Source organism: Stegodyphus dumicola, chromosome 10 (genome assembly GCF_044657685.1).
Source record: "Stegodyphus dumicola isolate Sdum_Otavi_A_Nest chromosome 10, ASM4465768v1".
Classification (NCBI taxonomy): Eukaryota; Metazoa; Arthropoda; class Arachnida; order Araneae; family Eresidae; genus Stegodyphus; species Stegodyphus dumicola.
In genome coordinates, this window is record NC_140777.1 from 66717808 (window position 1) to 66738904 (window position 21097).

At 34.1% G+C, this 21097-nt stretch overlaps 1 protein-coding gene across 1 annotated transcript in view; it reads left to right on the plus strand.

The window, feature by feature from the left end:
• LOC118201805 (potassium channel subfamily T member 2-like) overlaps positions 1 to 21097 on the plus strand; it is a 459181-nt gene that overhangs the window by 63560 nt on the left and 374524 nt on the right. The window contains exon 2 of the mRNA XM_085825117.1: positions 9294 to 9373. Coding sequence (XP_085681243.1) covers positions 9294 to 9373 — 80 coding nt within the window. The remainder of the gene's footprint in view (positions 1 to 9293; positions 9374 to 21097) is intronic.

Below are 21097 nucleotides of genomic sequence, written 5' to 3' on the forward strand. Positions count from 1 at the left end.
GCCAAAGGAAACAAATACTAACTGATATTCAGTGTATTTTTTCACCTAATCTACGATTTCGATTCGCATATTCACCTTTCTAATAACGTATGGATGATCTGATGCCTAAGGAGTAGCAGAAACAACAATAAGAACAGATGCGTTTCAAGTTACAGGAAAGTAGAAATGAGGATAGCATATTAGATGTTACTAGGTATTCTTATTCGAACGTGGTTTTTCTTGTTTTTTTTTTTTTTTTTTTTTTTTTTTTTTTTTTATGATTATATTTCATTTATTATGTTATAAGGTATTTCTCCCGCCTTCCTACCGTACCTTCGTGGTGTAAGTGTTCTGCACGCTGGGCCTGTATTCCAGCGGTCCGTGGTTTGATTCCCGCCGAAGTCGATTATTCAGTTTTCATCTTGCCTGCGTCCAGAAAAGTACCCAATGTCTCTACAATGTTCATGTTGTAACCGCGTCATTCGGAAGATGAATGATTAGAATAATTTCCCCCTCTTGATTTTGGGACAGAAACGTTATTTTAAAAAGGGGGAGGAGAATTATGCAAGGAAATACGGTATTCGAAACGTTTTCAGACTGTTTAACAAAAGACTTTTTGTTACTTGTTCTTCTACATTGGCTGTCAAATATCTTAGATAAATCATTGTGTGAAACAGTGCATTTTACTCTTACATTATACACTTTGTAAATGTTTATATTCACGCTTAAAAAATCTGTAATTAGAATTAGGATAATATACACTGAAGTAACAAAAGTCATGGGATAGCAATATGCAAATATACAGATGGCAGTAGTATCGCGTAGAAAATGTATAAATGCGAAGTGCTTTGGAAGGGCTTTCATTTGTGTTCAAGTTATTCATGTGAAGAGGCTTTGACGTGATTATGGCCGCACGACGAGAATTAACGGACTTTGAACGCGGAATGGTAATTGGAGCTAGGCGCATGGGTCATTCCATTTCTGATATCATTAGGGAATTCAACATTCCGAGATCCACAATGTCAAGAGTGTGCCGAGGGTATCTAATTTCAGGCATAACATCCCACCATGGACAGCGCAGTGGCCGACCACTTGCACTTAACGACCGAGACCAGCGACGTCTGCGTATTGTTGTCAATGTTCACAGACAAGCAACACTGCGTCAAATAACCACAGAAATCAATGTGGGACGTACGAGGGACGTGTCCGATAGGACAGTGCGGCGAAATTTGTCTTCCTTGGGCTATGCTAGCAGAAGACCGACTCGAGTGCCTTTACTGACAGCACGACATCCCCTGCAGCGACTCTCGTGGGCTCGTGAGCATATCGGTTGGTCTCTAAACGAATAGAAAACCGTGGCTTGGTCAGATGAGTCACGATTTCAGTTGGTAAGCGCTGATGGTAGGGTTCGAGTGTGGCGCACACCCCATGAAGCCATGGACCCAAGTTGTCAACAAGGCACTGTTCAAGCTGGTGGTGGTTCCATAATGGTCTGGGCTGTTTTTACATGGCATGGACTCGGTCCTCTGGTGCACCTGAAGCGATCATTGACTGGAAATGGATACCTTCAGCTACTTGGAGATCACTTACAGCCATTCATGGACTTCACGTACTCAAACAACGATGGGATTTTTATGGATGACAATGCGCCATGTCACCGGGCCACAATTGTTCGCGATTGGTTAGAAGAACATTCTGGACAATTCCACCGAATGATCTGGCCACCTAGATCGCCCGACATGAATCCCATCGAACATTTATGGGACATCATCGTGAGGTCAGTTCGTGCCCAAAACCCTGCACCGTCCACACTTTCACAATTATGGACGTGTGTAGAGGCAGCATGGCTCAACATTCCTGCAGGGGACTTCCAACGACTTGTTAAGTCCATGCCACGTCGACTTGTCGCACTTTGCCGGGCAAAAGGAGGACCGACAAAATATTAGGAGGTATCCCATGACTTTTGTCACTTCAGTTTATTTATTCTGGCATGAATTTTCGCTATTAGTCTTGTGAATGTTAAGAAATGCTCTAAAAATCTCACAAATTGTTGTATAATTTTTCATTTTTGCTGTTAGATTCCTATATTATTTGTTCCAATTTGTATAGACTTTTTTTACCTCTGAATGGGAATGAAAAAGTCAGTAGATGCGCAATGATTTAGAGAACTCTATGTGGCAGCAGTCTGAGATTTAGAACTTTATTTCGATTTGTTTGAGGTAGCTTGAATACTGCGGATGAGATGTCAAATTTCATTCTAAATTAGATTAATTTGTTTTGTTATTCTTTTTGTTCCCGTTAAAGTAGATTTAATGTTCATTTAGATAGAAATGCCAGTGCCAGTGAACCACACATTTAGAAATTTAGACGCGGCGTTTAGATTTATTTTAGAACTTTTTCAGATATGCAACGCCATTATTGTCTCTTGTCTATCAAACGTTACATGATTTCTATAGTAAGTTATATTTAAAAATAAATTATTTGTTTAAAATTAGTACAAAGAATGGAGGAAAATAAGCTAATAAATACGATGTACATATGACGAATATGGCCCATATAATTTTCGTTTTGAATCATAATAATTATATATTATACAAAGTTATCAGCATTTATAACTTCGCTTGAAGCAATACATGCGAGTTAATATATATGGACCGTGACAAACACCATTTGTCGCAAATAATCTTCTGTGAATGTAATTTAGGTTTGCTAGATAAGAAAGTGTCGCCGAATGTCAACCGAGGGACCGATGAATCCTGGATAAATCAAACATGATTAAGAATGATTTCGTTAGAGACTGATTACCTGAATCCTTTTATCACCCTAATCCCGTCCTTCTCGTAATACATTATTATGGCATCATTCTCGAATCAGTGTCATTTCCAGATATATAGCCACAATCAAATCCCATTTCCGGTTTCATCCTCTAAGTTTGACTAGAGCAGACATATTAAACACTGATTATTGCCAAAGTAATTTGTCAATAACCTAAAGATGCAAGTTTAATAAAATGACATATTAACATGTGTCGTATATTTAAAACGTTTAGGAATTAATATTTTGCTGAAAGGTTCAGTCAAACGGGTGTTTAGAAAGAATTCGAAAGCAGAAACTTGAATTTTCTAAGACGAAACCATATTTCCTCTCGTATTTTTACTCGCAGTTTTGCAGCGCTAGGTCCTGAATTTTTTTAAATACTCGCATAACATCCTCCTGCTCTACTCTATGCAGCTTTTCCATCATACGGCTATTTTATTGGTAAATTGTATTTTTTCGAATATTTATATTTTTATTCCCATTTTTACTTCCTTATATAAACTAAAGAAAGTATGGTAATCGCAAAAAATTTGGGGTATCATATTTAAACGAAAGTATCCATTTCGACCGCTCTCGAATCCATTTACACGACTTTTTTGCTCGACATCTGTATGTACGGACAGAATAAAAGACTCTTTCTTCCAAAACAGACCGTAAAATAGATATAAAAGGATTTCAGAAGAGAGATTTTTCGTGATATCTGTACGTACATACGTATATATATATATTCCATAACTCGTAAACGATTAGCCGTAGAACTTTCAGATTTTGTAAATGAAATTGCTATGATGCCTAGTTGCGCATATCCTTGTTTGTACCAAACAAATCTTTGTTTACAAATATCCACCCTCTTACCCGCCTCGGAGAGCTCTGTTTTCGTATTCTTTTATACTGGTAAACTGTGTATTTTTTGCTTTAAAAATATTGGAATTATGTTGTTCTCCTATTTCGGTTAAGATTTTAATGTCTTTAGTTTTTATGCCTACCGAATGCAAAAGTTATAGAATTATCAACAGTTTAAAAGAGGCGCTAGACCTAACGTACTGTCAGTTTGTTTACAATTGCAACGCTTAGTAGTATAGTGTAATTTGGTGCACCAACTTTACACATGTTTTTTTGCGCAGCGGAACCAAAAGTTAATTTAATATTTTTGTGCACCTAAAATTTTGTCATTCTACCCGTTGGACGGATTGCTTGTTTCGTCCTAAAAACTCTACTTTTAATAGCAAAAATTGATTTTTTTATCTCTTTTTAATTGTATTCTGTGTTTTAAATTTTTATGTAGTTTTGTCTTGCCGCGCAGTGAGAGCTGAATTGATTGCAAGGCATGTCTCTAATGAAATTCTAGGAAATAAGTTTACTTCAAATGCAGCAGAATGTCTTGTTTAATTTAATCGGCCGTACAGGAAGCTCATATTGTGTCCACATCACATTTTTGTATAAGAATTTCATCTATTTAATATTCCCTTGCGTGTATTATTTGAAAGATATACTGTATAGATTTTTATTTAAGTTATACGCATGTGGCAGGTGTTCTTGCACTTAAGAAACTTTCCAACATGTGAGTTCACCTTATATCTCTTATTTACGTTCGAGCTCGTTGTAGCCTTATCTACTGGATATGCTCGATCCTTCGAAATCCGGGTATTTTGTTCGTACCCTTTCTACTCCAGTCCTCCGATGTCCCTTTTGAGAACTTTCGTCAACACTCATTCATGTGAGGTTACCCTAGGCCTTTACAAGCTAACTGTATGGTAGTTACCAGTAGTTTATACATCGCTACTTTTGATTTGGTACGTTCTTATTCTTTTTAATTTGTTATGCTCTTACTGTAATTAACTTCAAAACTCTTCAAAAACTAAATGATTCACATAATTTTCCCCTCTTCATTTTCGGATGACTAAATTAGTTAAAAAATCTGATGTATATACCACATGATTTCCATGCACGGAATATTATACGCATTTTTTCCTGCATTTCATTTAAACTTATTTCCTCGAATAACATTAGAGCTATATTTCTTATTCCATTAATTTAGTTCTCATTTCGTGGGAAGGCAAAAACATTGAAAGATATAGAAAAACATAAAACACCAGATACAGTAAAAACAATTTAAAAATACAATTTTTACAATTACAATTACGGTACCATTACAAGCAGTTCGATCAGCAAGCAAGAAGGCAGTTTTTTCGGTGCACAAAACTAGATGTTTCCTTTTTGTCCCAATCGGCAAAACTACACTGAAGCTGCAGAATTCACTATTAGCTTAATTCACTATAGCTTAATTCACCATTCTGCTAAGTTTCAAATGTAAACAAATATAGCTGCTATGATAAAAAAAATTAGGCTCAGCCGCAATTAAGCAACTTTTAAATTGTTGATAATATTACAACATTACATGCAGAATAACTAAAGACATAAAAATCTCATCCGGAATGTAAAAACAACATAATTCAATCATTTTTAAAGAAACAAATGCACAATTTACCAACATATAAGAATAAAAAACCTTGAGCTAAAGGAGCCGAGTAATAGAGTGGGTATATATACTTTTGGTGGGGTCGATTACAACCAAAAAGAGAGGTGCACAACTACATGTTAAAGTAGTTCTATATACAAAATTTCAACGTTCGGAGGCTACTCGTTTTTGAGTTATTCGAGATACATACATACGTACCTACGTACGTACAGACGCCACGAAAAAAATCTCGTTTGGGAAAAAAGATTGCTTTATTCTGTCTTTATGTACAGATGTCACGCAAAAACATCTTAAATTGCATTCGACAGTAGTCAGAATGGATAGTTTAGTTGAAATATGCCACCCAGAATTTTTCCTGATTACAATACTTCCTTTATTTCGTACAAGGAAGTATAAAAGAGAAGGAGAAATACTCTAGAAAAATATCTTCGACTGCCCTTTGAAATTTAAAATAGTGAATGTTTCTGAAAGGCTTCTTTTGCAGAGATCAGTAGTTATTTCCTTTTCGAATAATTTATTCACACTTCTCATCCTAAATGTTAATTAATTCTCCTGATTCCTATTTATCGATCCTCATATCCATCGAATAAAAACAGAATGTTATGTCACGCGCTTAACCCAAAAGAAAAAGGAAAGTTTTCAGTGAGTCCGATCGTCAATGCGAATTGCATTTCTCTCGGAACGTTACAATTCGCTTTACCCTTGAAATAGAAAATAAAGCGCTATGCGGAGAATAAAACGAAAAGAAATAAAAAGTGAAACGATCAGAAGAGTAACTTCTCTGAATTTAGAACTTGAAAGTTGACTTCAAGTACTGCAGTAGGCAATGTAAGAACTATCATACAATTCTACCTTCTGCTATTACTTTCCTCTGAAAATTTTCCTTAACTTTTTTCCTCCTTTTGTTAGTGATAGAAACCTTCAAACGACTGCGTTTTTTGGCAAGACTTTTTGCTTCCAGCTGCGTTTTCTCTCCTCACGCAAACATCCTAGGGAAATGTAACAACTTGGATTAATCTTGAAAGAAAACAGCTGCGAGTTGGCGGAAATCCCAACTTTCTAGGGAAAAAAAAAGTTGAGCTTTGGAGAGAGACGAAACGAAAAGGTATTTTGCATAATAAATTGAATCCCGAGCGCAGTGTTGAACGTGTTTGCGCTCTCATGAGTTGTGTTGAAAGTAAACATAACGTTGTACTTTGAAAGGTTTTTTAAAAATGGAATAAGATCATGGAAGTTGAAAGTAACCCTAAAAAAGATGCTGATAACTAAAATAAGTTTAAAATATTTGTACATAAAATAAATTTTGAAAGCACAAATGCTGTTTATACCAATATCTTCATTCGCTGTATACCGTGTCCAGGCCGTTGATGGTAGATCTAAATGTTTTACATTCCGCAAAGATTCACGTTTTCGGCATTTTTAAATTTAAAGAAACCAGTGTTTTTAAAATGACGAAATCCAACATTTTATATATTCCTCTAAAACTCACTTAACTCAGCGGCACAAATAGTCGTTAGAGAGCCATGGCCGGCAGTGCCCTGATATCTGCTTTCTAGACAGTGGACTCCAGAGTGCTTGAGCATATTAGCCTGGACAAGTGGTCAGCTTGTCGCCGGACTACCAGTGTTTAGTTCCCAAGCGAACTTGGTACTCATTTTATCAACCCAATTCAAGATATAAAAGGCTGAGTCAACGTTGCTCAAACCGGGGATCGAATCCCGGACCTGTGGTGCACGACGCGTTAATATATTCCTTTGGTATTTAAGAAAATTTTGTGCTCGTTATCTACCTAAATAAATAACGATAAATGTCCATGTGTTTGTCTTATGATACAGATTACATTTTTATTCCCATCCTGATGAAATGTGGCACACTCTACTTTCAAAGGAAGAGTTAGGTTACTTCCACATAAGATCCACATAAAGTTAGGTTACAATCCACATACGATTTCACAAAACCCACTGCACGGGGTTTGCGTTATTAATATGGATGCATTTTACCCAAATTTAGCCAACAGTTGATTAAAAAAGCAGGGATTTAAAAGCATCGTGTTGCCACTTTGCTAAGCGCAAAATATTTCCGTTTCAAATTTAATCAGTCGCCGGTTTGTAAGAATTGTGTTGCCATTCAGCAAAACGCAACATATTTGTTTTTCGACTTTAATAAACAAACTCAGTGAATTGGAAGAAAAGTGTTGTCATTGCCCAAATTAAAATATTTTTATGTATGTTATCGTTCAGCGAAGCTTAAAGATACTTAATTTTTCTTTCAAACTACCGCTGTTGCGTTTCTGCTATTAATTCATACTAAACCCTTTAAATTGTGTTATGTTCCTTTACTCTTGCGAAAAGTGTAAGCAGAATTTAAGAGTATTCTCTATTAATTTTTCTCGAGTATTTCGAAGATGGTGAAAAAGAAATGGGCCAATCTGGATGGTGTTTTTCCGGAAAAAGACATAACCGATAACAAGGCAAGTATCTATTCTTACTAAAATCGTTAGATGGTACGATGTTATTTATCTCCTTAGAACAGTGTGGAAACTCTTTAGAGTAGAACTTAAATACACTGTCCATCATGCTTTCACGAATATTTCGGAACTGAAATTTCGAAGAAAGTGCCTCCATTTCTCTAGATGAAGCCTCTTCACTCTGCGAAAAGCCCGTATACTGCCAAGCACTTCATTTAGTAAAATATAAAACACAAAAAGTATGTCTCTCATGACAAAATCAACATTTAACTTCAAATATTATTCATGTAACGTGAATTTTCATAATGGCTGCTATAATTTTCCCGTCAGTATAAATGTGTTGTCGTTGGTGATATGAAATAGTTCGATATACGAATGAGGATAAGGTGAACATTAAATTCGTATTGCGTAAATCCGCGTGTGTGGGTAAAAGGAAGGTGTCCTTCTGTGTCATACTGCTTAATATGCAACTATGTGTTCTATTATGGAAGTATGTTTTCGGTAGATGTTTTCCGTTTAATATAATAAAGTTTATATATACAAAGTTTAATATATCAAGTTATGTAGTTTAATATACATACGAATTTTATTGTATTTTTTTTGGCATATTTTAGCGTTTAATATAAATTTTAAGTCTGTTAGTTTTGATACCCATATGATCTGTAGAAATACTGCCTCAGTATATAACTACTTAGGTTTGTTTACAAAATTTTACAAATTTTTACTGTACATTTTTTTAAATTTAGAAATATTAAAGGTTTTGAGATCATTCATTATAATATTTCATACCCTTGACATACATGCGTACGAATTAATAAATGTTTATGTGAATATTTTATCATGAGTATACTATAATGTGCAAATTAATTGGGATAAAGCTAATGTTTTGAAAATTTATGTAGTACATACCTTCATTGACAGTGATAATAATAAAATTAATAGGAAATATGTCCTCCCTTATCAGAAATGACCACTAGAATAAGCAAAGGCATCGGCTGCACTAGTTTTTGTGAATGTATCTTTTACTTCTTTATCATGGAACCGCAGTTTTATAGCGTTAATAATCACACGCTCATACGATACGTTTTGCTAAGATGATCATCGAAAATTTGTCACAAGTTTTCGATCGAATGAATTTTCAAGTCAGAAAGTAGCGTAGTCATTTTATTTTACAACATAAATCTTCTGGCATACTGTTATGTGCGTTAATCTCTGCTCTCTTTCTAGGTGTGAAATCCATTTTTAGCACACTGAAATGAACGAATGAAAAAATAACTTCCTTTTCTCACAGCAACCTCCTTAAATATTGTGAAATAATTCTAATTCTTCGTCTATGTCAATTCTAAGTAGTCATCTAGTCGCGGATAAGTAGTCGCGGACATCTAGGTAGATAAAACTGCTTTGAGAGATTTTCTGCGCCAGTTGGCAACCAGTTTAAAATTCTATGAAAAAAATCACTTTGTCCCAATTAATTTGCGCACTATAAAATCGTATTGCGTTCCACTTATTTTAAAACTTTTTTTCGCTAATCCTCTCAACTTCTCTTTCTAGGGTTCGAGTTGAATTTTACGTAAATGAAAATACACTTAAAGAACGACTCGAATTATTCTTCATAAAAAATCAAAGATCAAGTAAGTATACATTCAAGCATTTTAGTGTATTTATAAACAGATCGTATTTATTAATTTTGCACAATAAGTTTTATTTAAAATGGATATATTAATTAATGCGCTAAAAGAAGAAAAGTAGTTTATCCTATAGTTTAATGGGAATAATAAATTAAGTAATCCTATTGATAGAATGCATTTATAATTTTATATCGTAAACAACAAAAGCGTATGGCATGCGAGATAAATTGAAAATAATAGCTTATACATTTGAAGATTCAATTAAATTAATGTATTTTGTTATTCATTTATTAGTAAAAAACTGTGAAATATAGAGGTGAAAGTATTTTTTCTGCTTCTCACAAATCATTGCGAGAAAATTACAAATTTTCAGTCAGAAAACGCATTTTGCAATGTTATCATCATGCAATGATTTCTGGGTGCTTTATTTTTCACAAAACATTTCGTGTGACGATATTTCAAAATTCTCACAGCAACCTGCTTGTTAGCAATTATAATTAAAATTGCTAACATTTGCGCTATTTTATTTTCTACCACGGTGTTTTAGAATTGCTGTGCTTTCTCCTTTTCTCTTTTCTTCCATGATGTTCTGTAGAACGTCGTTGCGTTGTTTTCTCCGCGATGTTTTCCCCTGTAATATCTACCATTCACTTATATTGCATGCCTATGACTATTGGGCAAAATTGTTCAACATTATCATTGTTTAATCTCTAATTAGTATCTTAAGAATAGTTCGAAGTGTTGAATTTTTTCCTTTTCCAAATTACACATATTTTCTATCACAGAGTGGTAGAATTTTTATTTGAACTCATATAAACTAGATTTACTTTTATCACTTAAGGGAGAGTTTTTATCATTTTCTATAAATTTTATTAAAGGGTTTGTTACACAAAATGATTTTTAAATTAAAAATAAATTTTAAAGGTGATTTTTTTAGTTTAAATATTTTTCTTTATCTAGAATTTCCAGTGTTTATAGGGCCCCCAGCGGCCGAGTGGTTAAGTCGCTGAACAGTGGTAGTTCGGTCCGAGGTTCGAATCCCGCGAACGGGCTGGCTGCATGGGCGTTTTCGTGGTTTTCCCCATGTGTAACGTGTATACGAGCCAGTTTCCCTTAGAAAGTCCTCCACGAAGGCATCCCTTCTCTTAGGCGAGATAGCCCTCGAGGCTTTGCCATAATTATACACACACCAGTGTTTATACTTCAAATCTTTTATAGTCTCAATTAGAAAATTCTTCATAATATAAAGGTAGATTTTGTAATTAATGAATTAGTTTAAAGAATAAAAAGCATATTTATAAGCAAAAACTATAAAAAATATATACTTTCAATTGCATTTTTATTTTTAATAATTTTTCTTTTCAATATTTTGCAAAACCAAGCCTTGTTCTATTAAACATATAATAATAACCATACAATAAAAATATAAATAATTTAATCTACATCTGTGAACGTTTTAGGAATTTGAGTAAAAGGATTTATTAAAGAAATGCAGATTGACAAAACGTATATAAAGAATGTTAACTCTTAAAATGATCAGTAAAATATTTACGAATTTTTAAATATTTTTCTTATAAAATTTCAATAAATATTTATCTAAAATTAAATATTTTAATACCCAATTACTTGTTTTTGTTTTATAAAGCTTGCAGAAACAGTTTTAGTATTTTATTCAATTATAATATTTTTCTATGACATTTATAATTTTTATTAATAATATTTTGCTGTTCAATTCATTTCTTCAATGAGTATAACTTGAACAGACATTTTATTTAAGATTGCTCAATCAAATAAGTGAATTCTTTTATTCTTTTGGCCTTTGTTCTTGTACATGAATCACATTTTTAATTAATTTAATTTTAATTAGTTCAAGAGTTAAATATCTGATTCAGGATGAATATAAATAATGTTAAATTCGTGAAACTGAGCTCTTTCCTTTATGCCGCTTCTTTCTGTTCATGTCTGTAACAAATAATTTCTGTTTCTGGAGAGGAATATTTGCTGAACTGAGTTTAAAAAAACTGCAAGTTTAAACGCAAAGCATTTTTTTTTTTTTTTTTGTAACTTCATTCAGTATTTAAAATCAATCGGATTACTCATATAAATAGAATTTTTTTATACTCGCAGATACATCTTACTACGTTCCTCTTCTTCTACGTTAATTTTCAATAAATAATATTAAGAAATAAATTAAAACAAACATTGATTAATGAGGGGCATTTAAAGGACTTAGTACATTTAAAAGTCGTTTTAATCCAATTATCACATTCAGATCGTTTCAAAATTTACTAAATTATTATGCCTATAATACATTGTATTATAATAATATTTATATATATTTATTATTGTATAAGTATGTAAATTAATAGTTATTATCAATATATAATAATAAGTACATTTTACGTGCGTATGGGCTCGTAATGGGTTGAATGAACACGTAGCTGATGACAGCTTGATAAAAATTGTTTCAAAGAAGTACTTTTCAGTTCTGGAACTTTTATCAAAGGGAATCATACAGCGCATCTCAGTATCACAGAATCAGCACAATCAGCAGTTACCACTTAAAAGCTGTTAATTCCATTAAACATTCATGCATTTTGAAGACATTCATACATGAATGACATTCATACATGACATTCATACATGAACACATATGAAGACATGAGTAAATATAGCCTCAAATACATGAACTCGCTCAGCTATCTGTCAATGCTCTCAATGTTAAACACTCTAAACTCGGAATTAAAATTAATTATAATTGGAATTAAAATTAATTATAATTGGAATTAAAAGTGAAAACTCCCCCTACTCTTATATAGCTTTCCCACATCCCCCGAGAAATTTTCAGTACCTTATGCCGTTACGGTTTCATAGGGTCGGATACAGTTGTAGGGATCCAATCAGCAACAGTTATACAAGGATCAAAGTAAAACATCTCCAAATAGTCACCAAGATTGGCGACTTTTGGCGATTTCTCGCAACGTTTCGCAACAAAAATTAGCGGCCGAAGCAATGATCATCTTGGCGTAGCCATTTGCCTCAATATTAAATGGACTTGCCTTGTAACCTTATTTCTCCACTGAAAATTCAGTTTCTATAAATCCCTTTATGTTACACTGTGCAAGAAATACTACAACTTACAAAATTCGTAACATTGCCTCCTCCCATGGACTCCACGTCAATGCAATAACTGGACAGGAAGCCCTACTTACAACTATGGACAGTAAGTGATAAGATAAAAATTTCATTTTCATTACATAACACATAACAAACCAAATACTAAATAAGTACATATAGAGCCATGCTCTTGGTATAATACTTTATATACATTATGGGGACTACGCACTTAAGCTGTAGTAAGAAGCTAGTCTATCCTAATGAACGATTTTTAGGCTTAGGATTACGAATCTGAACTACGACTTCGATCAGCCTATTGATGATTGTGTGAGTACAGTACCAGGGTTATTGCAGTTTAGAAAAAAAAAAACCTTTCCGTCGAATCAGATATATAACTACACCTTGTCATTTTATTTTATTCGACGTCCTGTAGCTCTCGTTTAGTATCGGATCTTCATCTTCTCCGTCGCCAGGTTGACTCGTTCTCGTGCAAACCCTTCCTGAACATTCTAAATGTATTCCTCAGGCGATAAATGCACATATGGAGGGCGACCAAATAACAGATCACAAAGCAAACGAATTTCACGACCGAAGAGTGTTTGGATAGTGAACAGTCGGTATTCCCATGGTAGTACTACGATAGGCCAATAATAACAATGAAAACTTCTGATTCCAGTCTTGTTGGTTTGAAGAAACATCAGTTAGAAGTTATTAAGGATGGTTCGATTATAACTCTCTAGCATGCTGCCTCATCCGCAAGACTTGCCTTACCACGCGCGTGCTTTTCAATCAGTTCACCTCTGTCTTTAAGGCCAAAACTTAGTATTATACTTAGTTCCCGCTGATATTGGAAGACGTATTGTAGTTTTGCATTTCGCTCACTACGTACGTAGTGTTAAAAGTCCATTCTTCGCGTTACAGTCTCTGTAAGTTAGTTTATTTCGTATTTTCTACGTTTTAGACTATAAGCCCTGGCCTCTGCATCCTGAAGTGCGGGAGCGGCTGTACGCTGTGAAAAATTTTAATGGGTAAAGTTAACCCTTTGCATTTATGTGTATCTCCTCCACCCGCACAAGCATAGTTTGAGTAAGCTCCCTGCTCCCATTCAGGATTACTTATGTTTCCAATTTGAAGAGACAAGGCAATTTGAAGGAACAGCAGTCCTGACAGCTTGACAGCAAAAACTCTTTCTTCGATTTGTTGTTCAGTAGCAGAAACTCTTTCTCCAGTTTTTCAACTTTATTTATTTCTAACTTTATTCTGCCTTCCATAGCATCGAACTTGTTTTCGTAATTCGAGGCCGTAGTAGTTGGCAGTAATTTTTTTTTTTTACTTCCTCTTCACATGCTTCAATCTTTTCTTGAAGTGACTTGATGGCCCTTTTCGTCTTCTTTTAGTCTGTTTCCATCTTATCTTGAAGTGCTTACATCTCATCTTTAATGGATTTCATGGCCCCCGACTTAATTGCTTCTCCATCACCCTTGTCTGCGACATTCAATCCCAGTTCTGATACCAAAGATTGGCTACTTGCCTACTGATTCTTAATGGATTGAAAGCACACAGAACCGATGATAGCTTGATAAAATTTCTTTTAAAAATGCTATTTTCGTTGCTCATTTCACAGAGAAGTCGCCCGAAATGCCCGTGCATTTAGGACATCGGCAAGTTGCCCGAACGCCAGGATTTATTTTCTACTTGGTGTTTTCATCCATCACATCAATACACGGCTCACTGGTTTCGTGAGCTGTTAAGTACCCGTACGCAAGTAACAATCAATCTTTTGAGGAAATTGAAAGTGTCATATTATTCACTTATTTGAGTTCACCGTCCTTCTTCTTTGTTTAGAGTCAACGTTTAGCTATTGATGATGTCACTTGCAATTCTGTCCTAAGGGAAACTGCGCACATTGGGTGAAACCGCACAAAGATCTCCAATACAGACGTAATCGCTTCACTGAAATAAGTTATTGCTAATGCTGTAGTATTTTGCTTGTTTTGGGGAGAAAATAATCAATTCCGACGAAAATTCGCATACACGTACGTTTCAGATGTTAGACAGGAACAGATTTTGCATCGACCGATGTGAAAGATTTATTCATCATCAGGAAGACAATATAAAAGAGCCTCAAATGCATAAACTAGCACAATGATCTCTGAATGCTGTCAATGTTTTGAGCTAAACTCTGAACGCAACCCTAGAACTAAAACTGAAAAGTGATGCTCTGTCCGCTCTTAGTTTACCCCTGACGGCCTAGAAATTTCTAGTACCTTCGATTTCTCAAAATACCTGGAAGGCATATACAGTAAATTACACAGTACCGGATACAGTGACAGTTATAGAGGGATTAGACAAGTGAAGAGTTATGCAAGTGTCGAATCAAAATTGCGCCATATCGTCACCAAGTTTGGCGAATTTTGGAGATTTTTCGCCATATTTGGGAACAAACATTTTTCGCCAGAACCATCGGCAGCTTGGCGCTACGTCGCCAATTTCTCGAGTTAGCCATTTACATCAATTTTAAATGGATTTGTAACTGTAACCTTATTTTTTCTGCGGAGAATCGATTCTTGAGGCCTTTTATGTTATATTATGCGAACGATACAACCATTTTCACTTAATTTCACTAAAATTGTTTGCATATATACGAAATTCGTAACAATATGTTTACATACATTTTTGTTATTATACATTTATGTATATTTATTATTATAACTTTTATGTATATTTATTATTATACATATATGTATAGTTATTATTATACATATATGTATATTTATTATTATACATATATGTATATTTATGATTATACATTTATATATATTTATATTTATCATATTTATTTAAAAATTTTTATAAAATTATTTATCTTTATTAATATAATGCTATTTTTAACATTATATGTATAATTTTATTATTTATTTCATTAATTATTTTTTTTAATTTGAAATCATTTATTATTCAGATCGTTTGAACATTTCTTTTGAGTGTAAAAGATACTAAAGTATATTTTACTTAAAGGTACTAAGTATATTTTTAGTAAAGAATTGGAAAAAGGGTAATTTCATTTATTTTTGGTACTATGTCGCCTTAAACTGTTACATTCTCGCAAATCTTCCTAGTCTTTTGTACGGATAAATAAGCAAAGATGTTTTTGCAAGGAAATTAAAACTACCAATATCAGCAAAAGAACTACTTTATTTTTATTCACCAAGTTACAGGAAGCAAAGATTAAATACCAACTCGATCATGATTTTATGAATCAACTCCGAATTTAATATGTCTGAGGAAAACCTTTAATGTATTTCCGAGGGTTTCATTTTTTGTGTGTTTTGAAGACGAGAAGTACTTTAAGCTTGATTCGAAGAATAAAATTTTATGCGACTCGATTTTTTATTGTCTCAGCTTATAAAATAAACTATTCAAATATATTCCTTATGCTTTCTGATTTTAGTTACCTTGTAGAATTTCGAAATAAGGTGATTAAATTTCAGCTGATCTTAAGCGCTTGCTAAAACTCGTGCTAAAGATAAGCAACAAACTTTAAAAGAGAAGATACGAATGCAAAGATAGGAATAAAAACATACAGTTTACATACGAGGTAGAGGTTGCATCGTCGAATGCAAATAGGCAACCATAATTAGCCTGAAACGCAATTTTGCAGTCACAACACCGCCTTAAAAAGAACACGCCCGAGCTATGTGTCACTTCGCGAGCAGCGGTAGTTCCGTGTAATCCGATATAGTCAAAGAGAAAAGAATACACCGAAGACTCCATTCGCACCATGAAATGCGTAGGAGAGCTGTCCAGATGTTGCAAGCTCGTGAAAGACAATCCTCTGCTGCAAGAGAGCTGAATGTGCATCGTAGTTTTATCCAAAGACTATGGAATCGTTAGCAAAAGGATCAAAACCCCTGTAGAAGACTGAGTCTGGACGCCGGAGGATTACCTCAACGGCAGACGATAGCTTCGTATTGCTATGTGCAAGACGCCGTAGATCACTAATAGCACGGCAGCTGGCGTCACATCTCTCTGCTGCGGTTACAGCCGAAAACATCGCGGCAAAAACATCGCGGACGAAAACGTCGCGCAGAAAATAACGCAAGGCGAAAACGTCGTGCTACAAAACATCGTGGGAGAAAACATCGCAAAGAGAAAACATCGCAGTTCTAAAACATCGTGGTACAAAACATCGTCGTCGAAAATAAAGCGGTTCAAAAACTTCGCTGTTTAAAAACATCGCCGTCGAAAATATCGTGGTAAAAAATAAAGTATCTACAAATCATCGCATGACGATAACATCGCAGGCATGCTTTTTTCAGTCTTTAATAACTGTAAATGGATATTCCCATAATGCTTTGTGAGCGCAAGTGATGTAAGGAAGGATAATTTTTACTTTCACATTTTTTTATTAACTAATAAATTTTTACTGAAAAAATAAGAAGGAAACTTAAGCATAGAAAATTAAATGCAACTTAATAGATTATACTTTTTATGAAAAATTACCTGTAAAAACTTTATAAAAAATGATTTATTAATGGTCTTTGTTAGTTAACTATGTCGGTTTAAAATTCTATTAAGTGCTATAAGTTGCATTAATTTTCTATGCTTAAGTTTACTTGTTATTTTCTCAGCAAAAATTTAATATTTAATAAAAAATACGAAAGTAAAAATTATCCTTCTTTACATCTTGAGCTCACAAATCATTACGGGAATATCCATTTACAGTTATCAAAGCCTGAAAAAAGCATGTCTGCGATGTTATCGTCATGCGATGATTTGTAGATACTTTATTTTTTACCACGATATTTTCGACGACGATGTTTTTAAACTGCGAAGTTTTTGAACCGCTTTATTTTCGACGACGATGTTTTGTACCACGATGTTTTAGAACTGCGATGTTTTCTCTTTGCGATGTTTTCTCCCACGATGTTTTGTAGCACGACGTTTTCACCTTGCGTTGTTTTCTCCGCGACGTTTTCGTCCGCGATGTTTTTGCCGCGATGTTATCGGCGGACATTCTCTGCTGCTGCAGGTGGCAGATATCCCACCAATCTGTATCACGTAGACAGCATAAAGATGAACTGTACGCCCGACGGCCTGTTGTTTGTATTGCTTTGTTCCCATCGCATGTCACAGTGCGGTTGAATTGGGCCTGTAAGCATCGCAATTTGACACTGGAGCAGTGGGACCACGCACTCTTCACGGATGAGTTTCGATTTAACATCCAATACGATTCCCGAAGTGCTATGATATGCCGAAAGCTAGGAATACGCTATCGGGCGCCAAACTTAATCAAAAGAGACCGTTACAGAAGAGGAGGCTTACTTGTATACTCTGGGATAGCAATGAAAGGCTCTACTGGCCTCTATGTGATTCCTGGGGGTTCCGTCATAAGCGTCCGATATCGCAACAAAGTTCTACACCCTGTTGTGCGTCCTTCTATCGATTGAGTACCAACGCGATATTTATCGACGATAACTTCTGCCGGCATGGAGCTCGAGTGAAGCGGAGTTATTTGAAAGTGAGTCACAGCCACATCTGCTGTGACTTCTTAGATCACCGGAACTGACTGCGATGGAGCATGTGTGGAACATGTTGGGATTACGGATAGCAAGTCTCAATGTGCCGCTAGGCTTTTACCTACGAGCTCCGACATGAACTACTTCAGGCATGGGCGTTACTGCCACAACAAGTGGTCAACGACATTATTGCCAGCTTGCCTCTTCGTTGTCAAGCATTTATTTCAGCTACAGGATATCATATCCGTTATAAGCATGATGTTTCCATTGCACATACTTCCGACCTATTTGGTCTTTCGAGATGTGATGGTAGTAACACATGTGTTTTTGAATATCTTTGCTTTATTGCTTGATATGTGGTCTAGTAACGCCACACCAACCTTTTGGACCAGTTTCACGCATAACCGGTTAATAGTTTTTGTTCTATTCCGTGTTTTGCCTTTGTTGCTTATTTTTTTAGTGTATATTAATACTATTTCAATCTGATACAAATGACTGAAATACTTAACCGAAAGATGATTTGAAAACATTTAAATCTACTTTCTAAATGTTAGTTTTTGCGAAATGAAATAATATCCTTAGGCTTTTGAAGATTATATCTTTATTTGGAACAAGAATTTACAGTGGTTCACTTTTGTTTTCGGAAATTTGTGTTTTGTACATATATTTGCAAATATGTTACTAAATATTAGTGAGAAGTGATAGTATTTTTCTTTCATGTATACTATCAATCATCTTTTTTAAAAGCAGTGTGTAGCTTGTTGTAGAAAAATAATTATTCAAAATATTTTTTACAAATAAAACAATGTACTTAAAAATTCCTGAAAATGATCTCTCGCATGTACTTGGACACTTTGAATTTTATATTGAATATTTAATAAAAACATGAAAATAATGACACATTCAATATTGTTTCGGAAATGCTTTAGCTAAAATTACATTTTTCATGTGTTTTTGGCATGCATTAAATTAGTGTTTTCATGTAAGAATTTTTTTTTCATTCCACCTTAAGAATTACTTTTAGTACAGCTTTCGAAGATATACGCATTTTCTTGTTCTTCTAACACATTCTACGCACGGTCGATAGGATTTAAGTAAGAAGAACATGGAAGAGTTTGATAGTTTTAGCTCAAATATATAATAATCACAGCGAGCATTTAAGGCTAGATGATTGGGATAGTTATCCTGGGCTAATCTATTTTGCATCACAAGGCAATAAAATTTGCCAATGTGCTAGTCCTCAAAGGGAAAACCATCTCAGAAGAGGAAAATTATATGATTTTTTTTTTAATTTTTAGAACTTAGCTCTAAATAGCCTAGCGATGAAATATTTACAACGAACTACGACAATGTAATGTTTATAATGAGCAAAAACATTAACAAAGAATTTAAGTTGTATTAATGCAACGTACACTTAAATACAAAGCTAAAGTTATATTCTGTTTCTGGAATAAGATGCAAAGTAATTTATTTTGAAATGTTAAGAAAGCTTTTAAATTTAAAGATATGAAAACTTAAAATAAAGTAAATAAGACGAAAAACCGTTGAAAAAATTAGAAATTTCTTATTAAAACTTCTCTGTGTCTTAAAATTTATTGTAAAGTAGCGTAAAGACAGAGATCCTTTGCCAAAAGGTTAAATAAACTGAAATCATATTCTCTTATGTATTATTAGCCCAAAGGGGCGTTAGCCGAGAACGACTATTAGTCTCGAAACAGCATTTTGCGTCGAATCACTATACATGACTATATCACTTTATAAATTGTCACCGCCAAAATGAAATAACATAATGAAGAATCTGGATAAATATACGTAAGTTTCTCGCCCTGTAAAACAACGATACCTAGAGGCATCAAATTTTGAATAACGTCGTCTTCCACCCAAATATCGGCATCTGGAAGCCCAAATCTTGAATTTCGAATTTATTTTATTATCTGTTTTATATTTTTTAAACTTTAATGAACTTGGAATTAACATACTGAACGATTTCAAAGCGAACAGTGGCAAAGAACAGTACAAAATAAAATATATTTATTTCCAGCGCGCAAGACTCTCTATCGGAAATTCTAAAGATATGCTCTTTTTGAATATTTTTAGCCCCTTTGGTCGTAATATGAAATCTGAAAGCTTTTAGATTTTATTTATTTATTTATTCACTTTTAATTTCTGTCCAGTTTTAATATTATTTTTAGTCCAAAGGGATTTGAATCCCGAAGGACTATTAGTTTCGTTTTGGCATTTTGCGTCGGACTCATAAATGTCGGTTCACTTTTCAAACTGTTGCCACAAAATGTTAGAGTCCTGCATTATATTTGAAGAAATTAAATAATGAAAAATCTGCATAAATGTATGTATATTTCTCGTATTGTGATAAAACAACAGTACATAGAGTCATCGAATTTTGAATAACGTAATCCTCCAACGAATATGAGCATGTGGAAGACCAAATTTGAAATTTGAAATTTGTTTTATGATCGATTTCCTATTTTTTAAAACTTTGACGAATTTTTGATTAACAAACTCAAGGATTTCAAAGCGAGCAATGGCAACGTTGTGCAGAAAAAACATTTTTATCTCCAGCGCGTGAGTCTCTGTATCGGAAATTCTAAAGATATGCTCGTTTTAAAACTATTTTGCGATGTTGCTGTTGCACTGGATCTTATGGTTTAAGTGCGAGGAACATGATATTTAATAAAGAAAGGTAACACACAAAATGTTAAAAAACGCCCCTTTGGACGTAATTTAAAATCTGAAACATTTCAGATTTTGTTTTTTTTTTAAATATTTTTCTTTTATGAATGTACGTCAGGTAAATATGTCACAGATTTATAATAATTAAACACGTTTCGCAGAGTAAGGATTCTCAACCGTCGGATCATTTATCACTAAAAAATGAATTTTGTAATCTCTGGAGGGAGAGGATATATTAGGCATATTTATGCTTCAATTAAATGCTTATAACACCGAAGGATTAAACCCTAATTTTCTAATCCCATTGTCCAGCAGCAATGTGAATGCAAATATTTTACATGTTTATATATTTAGTAAATATATGTTACCGGCAATGTACAAAACGCCAAGGTTGCATAGA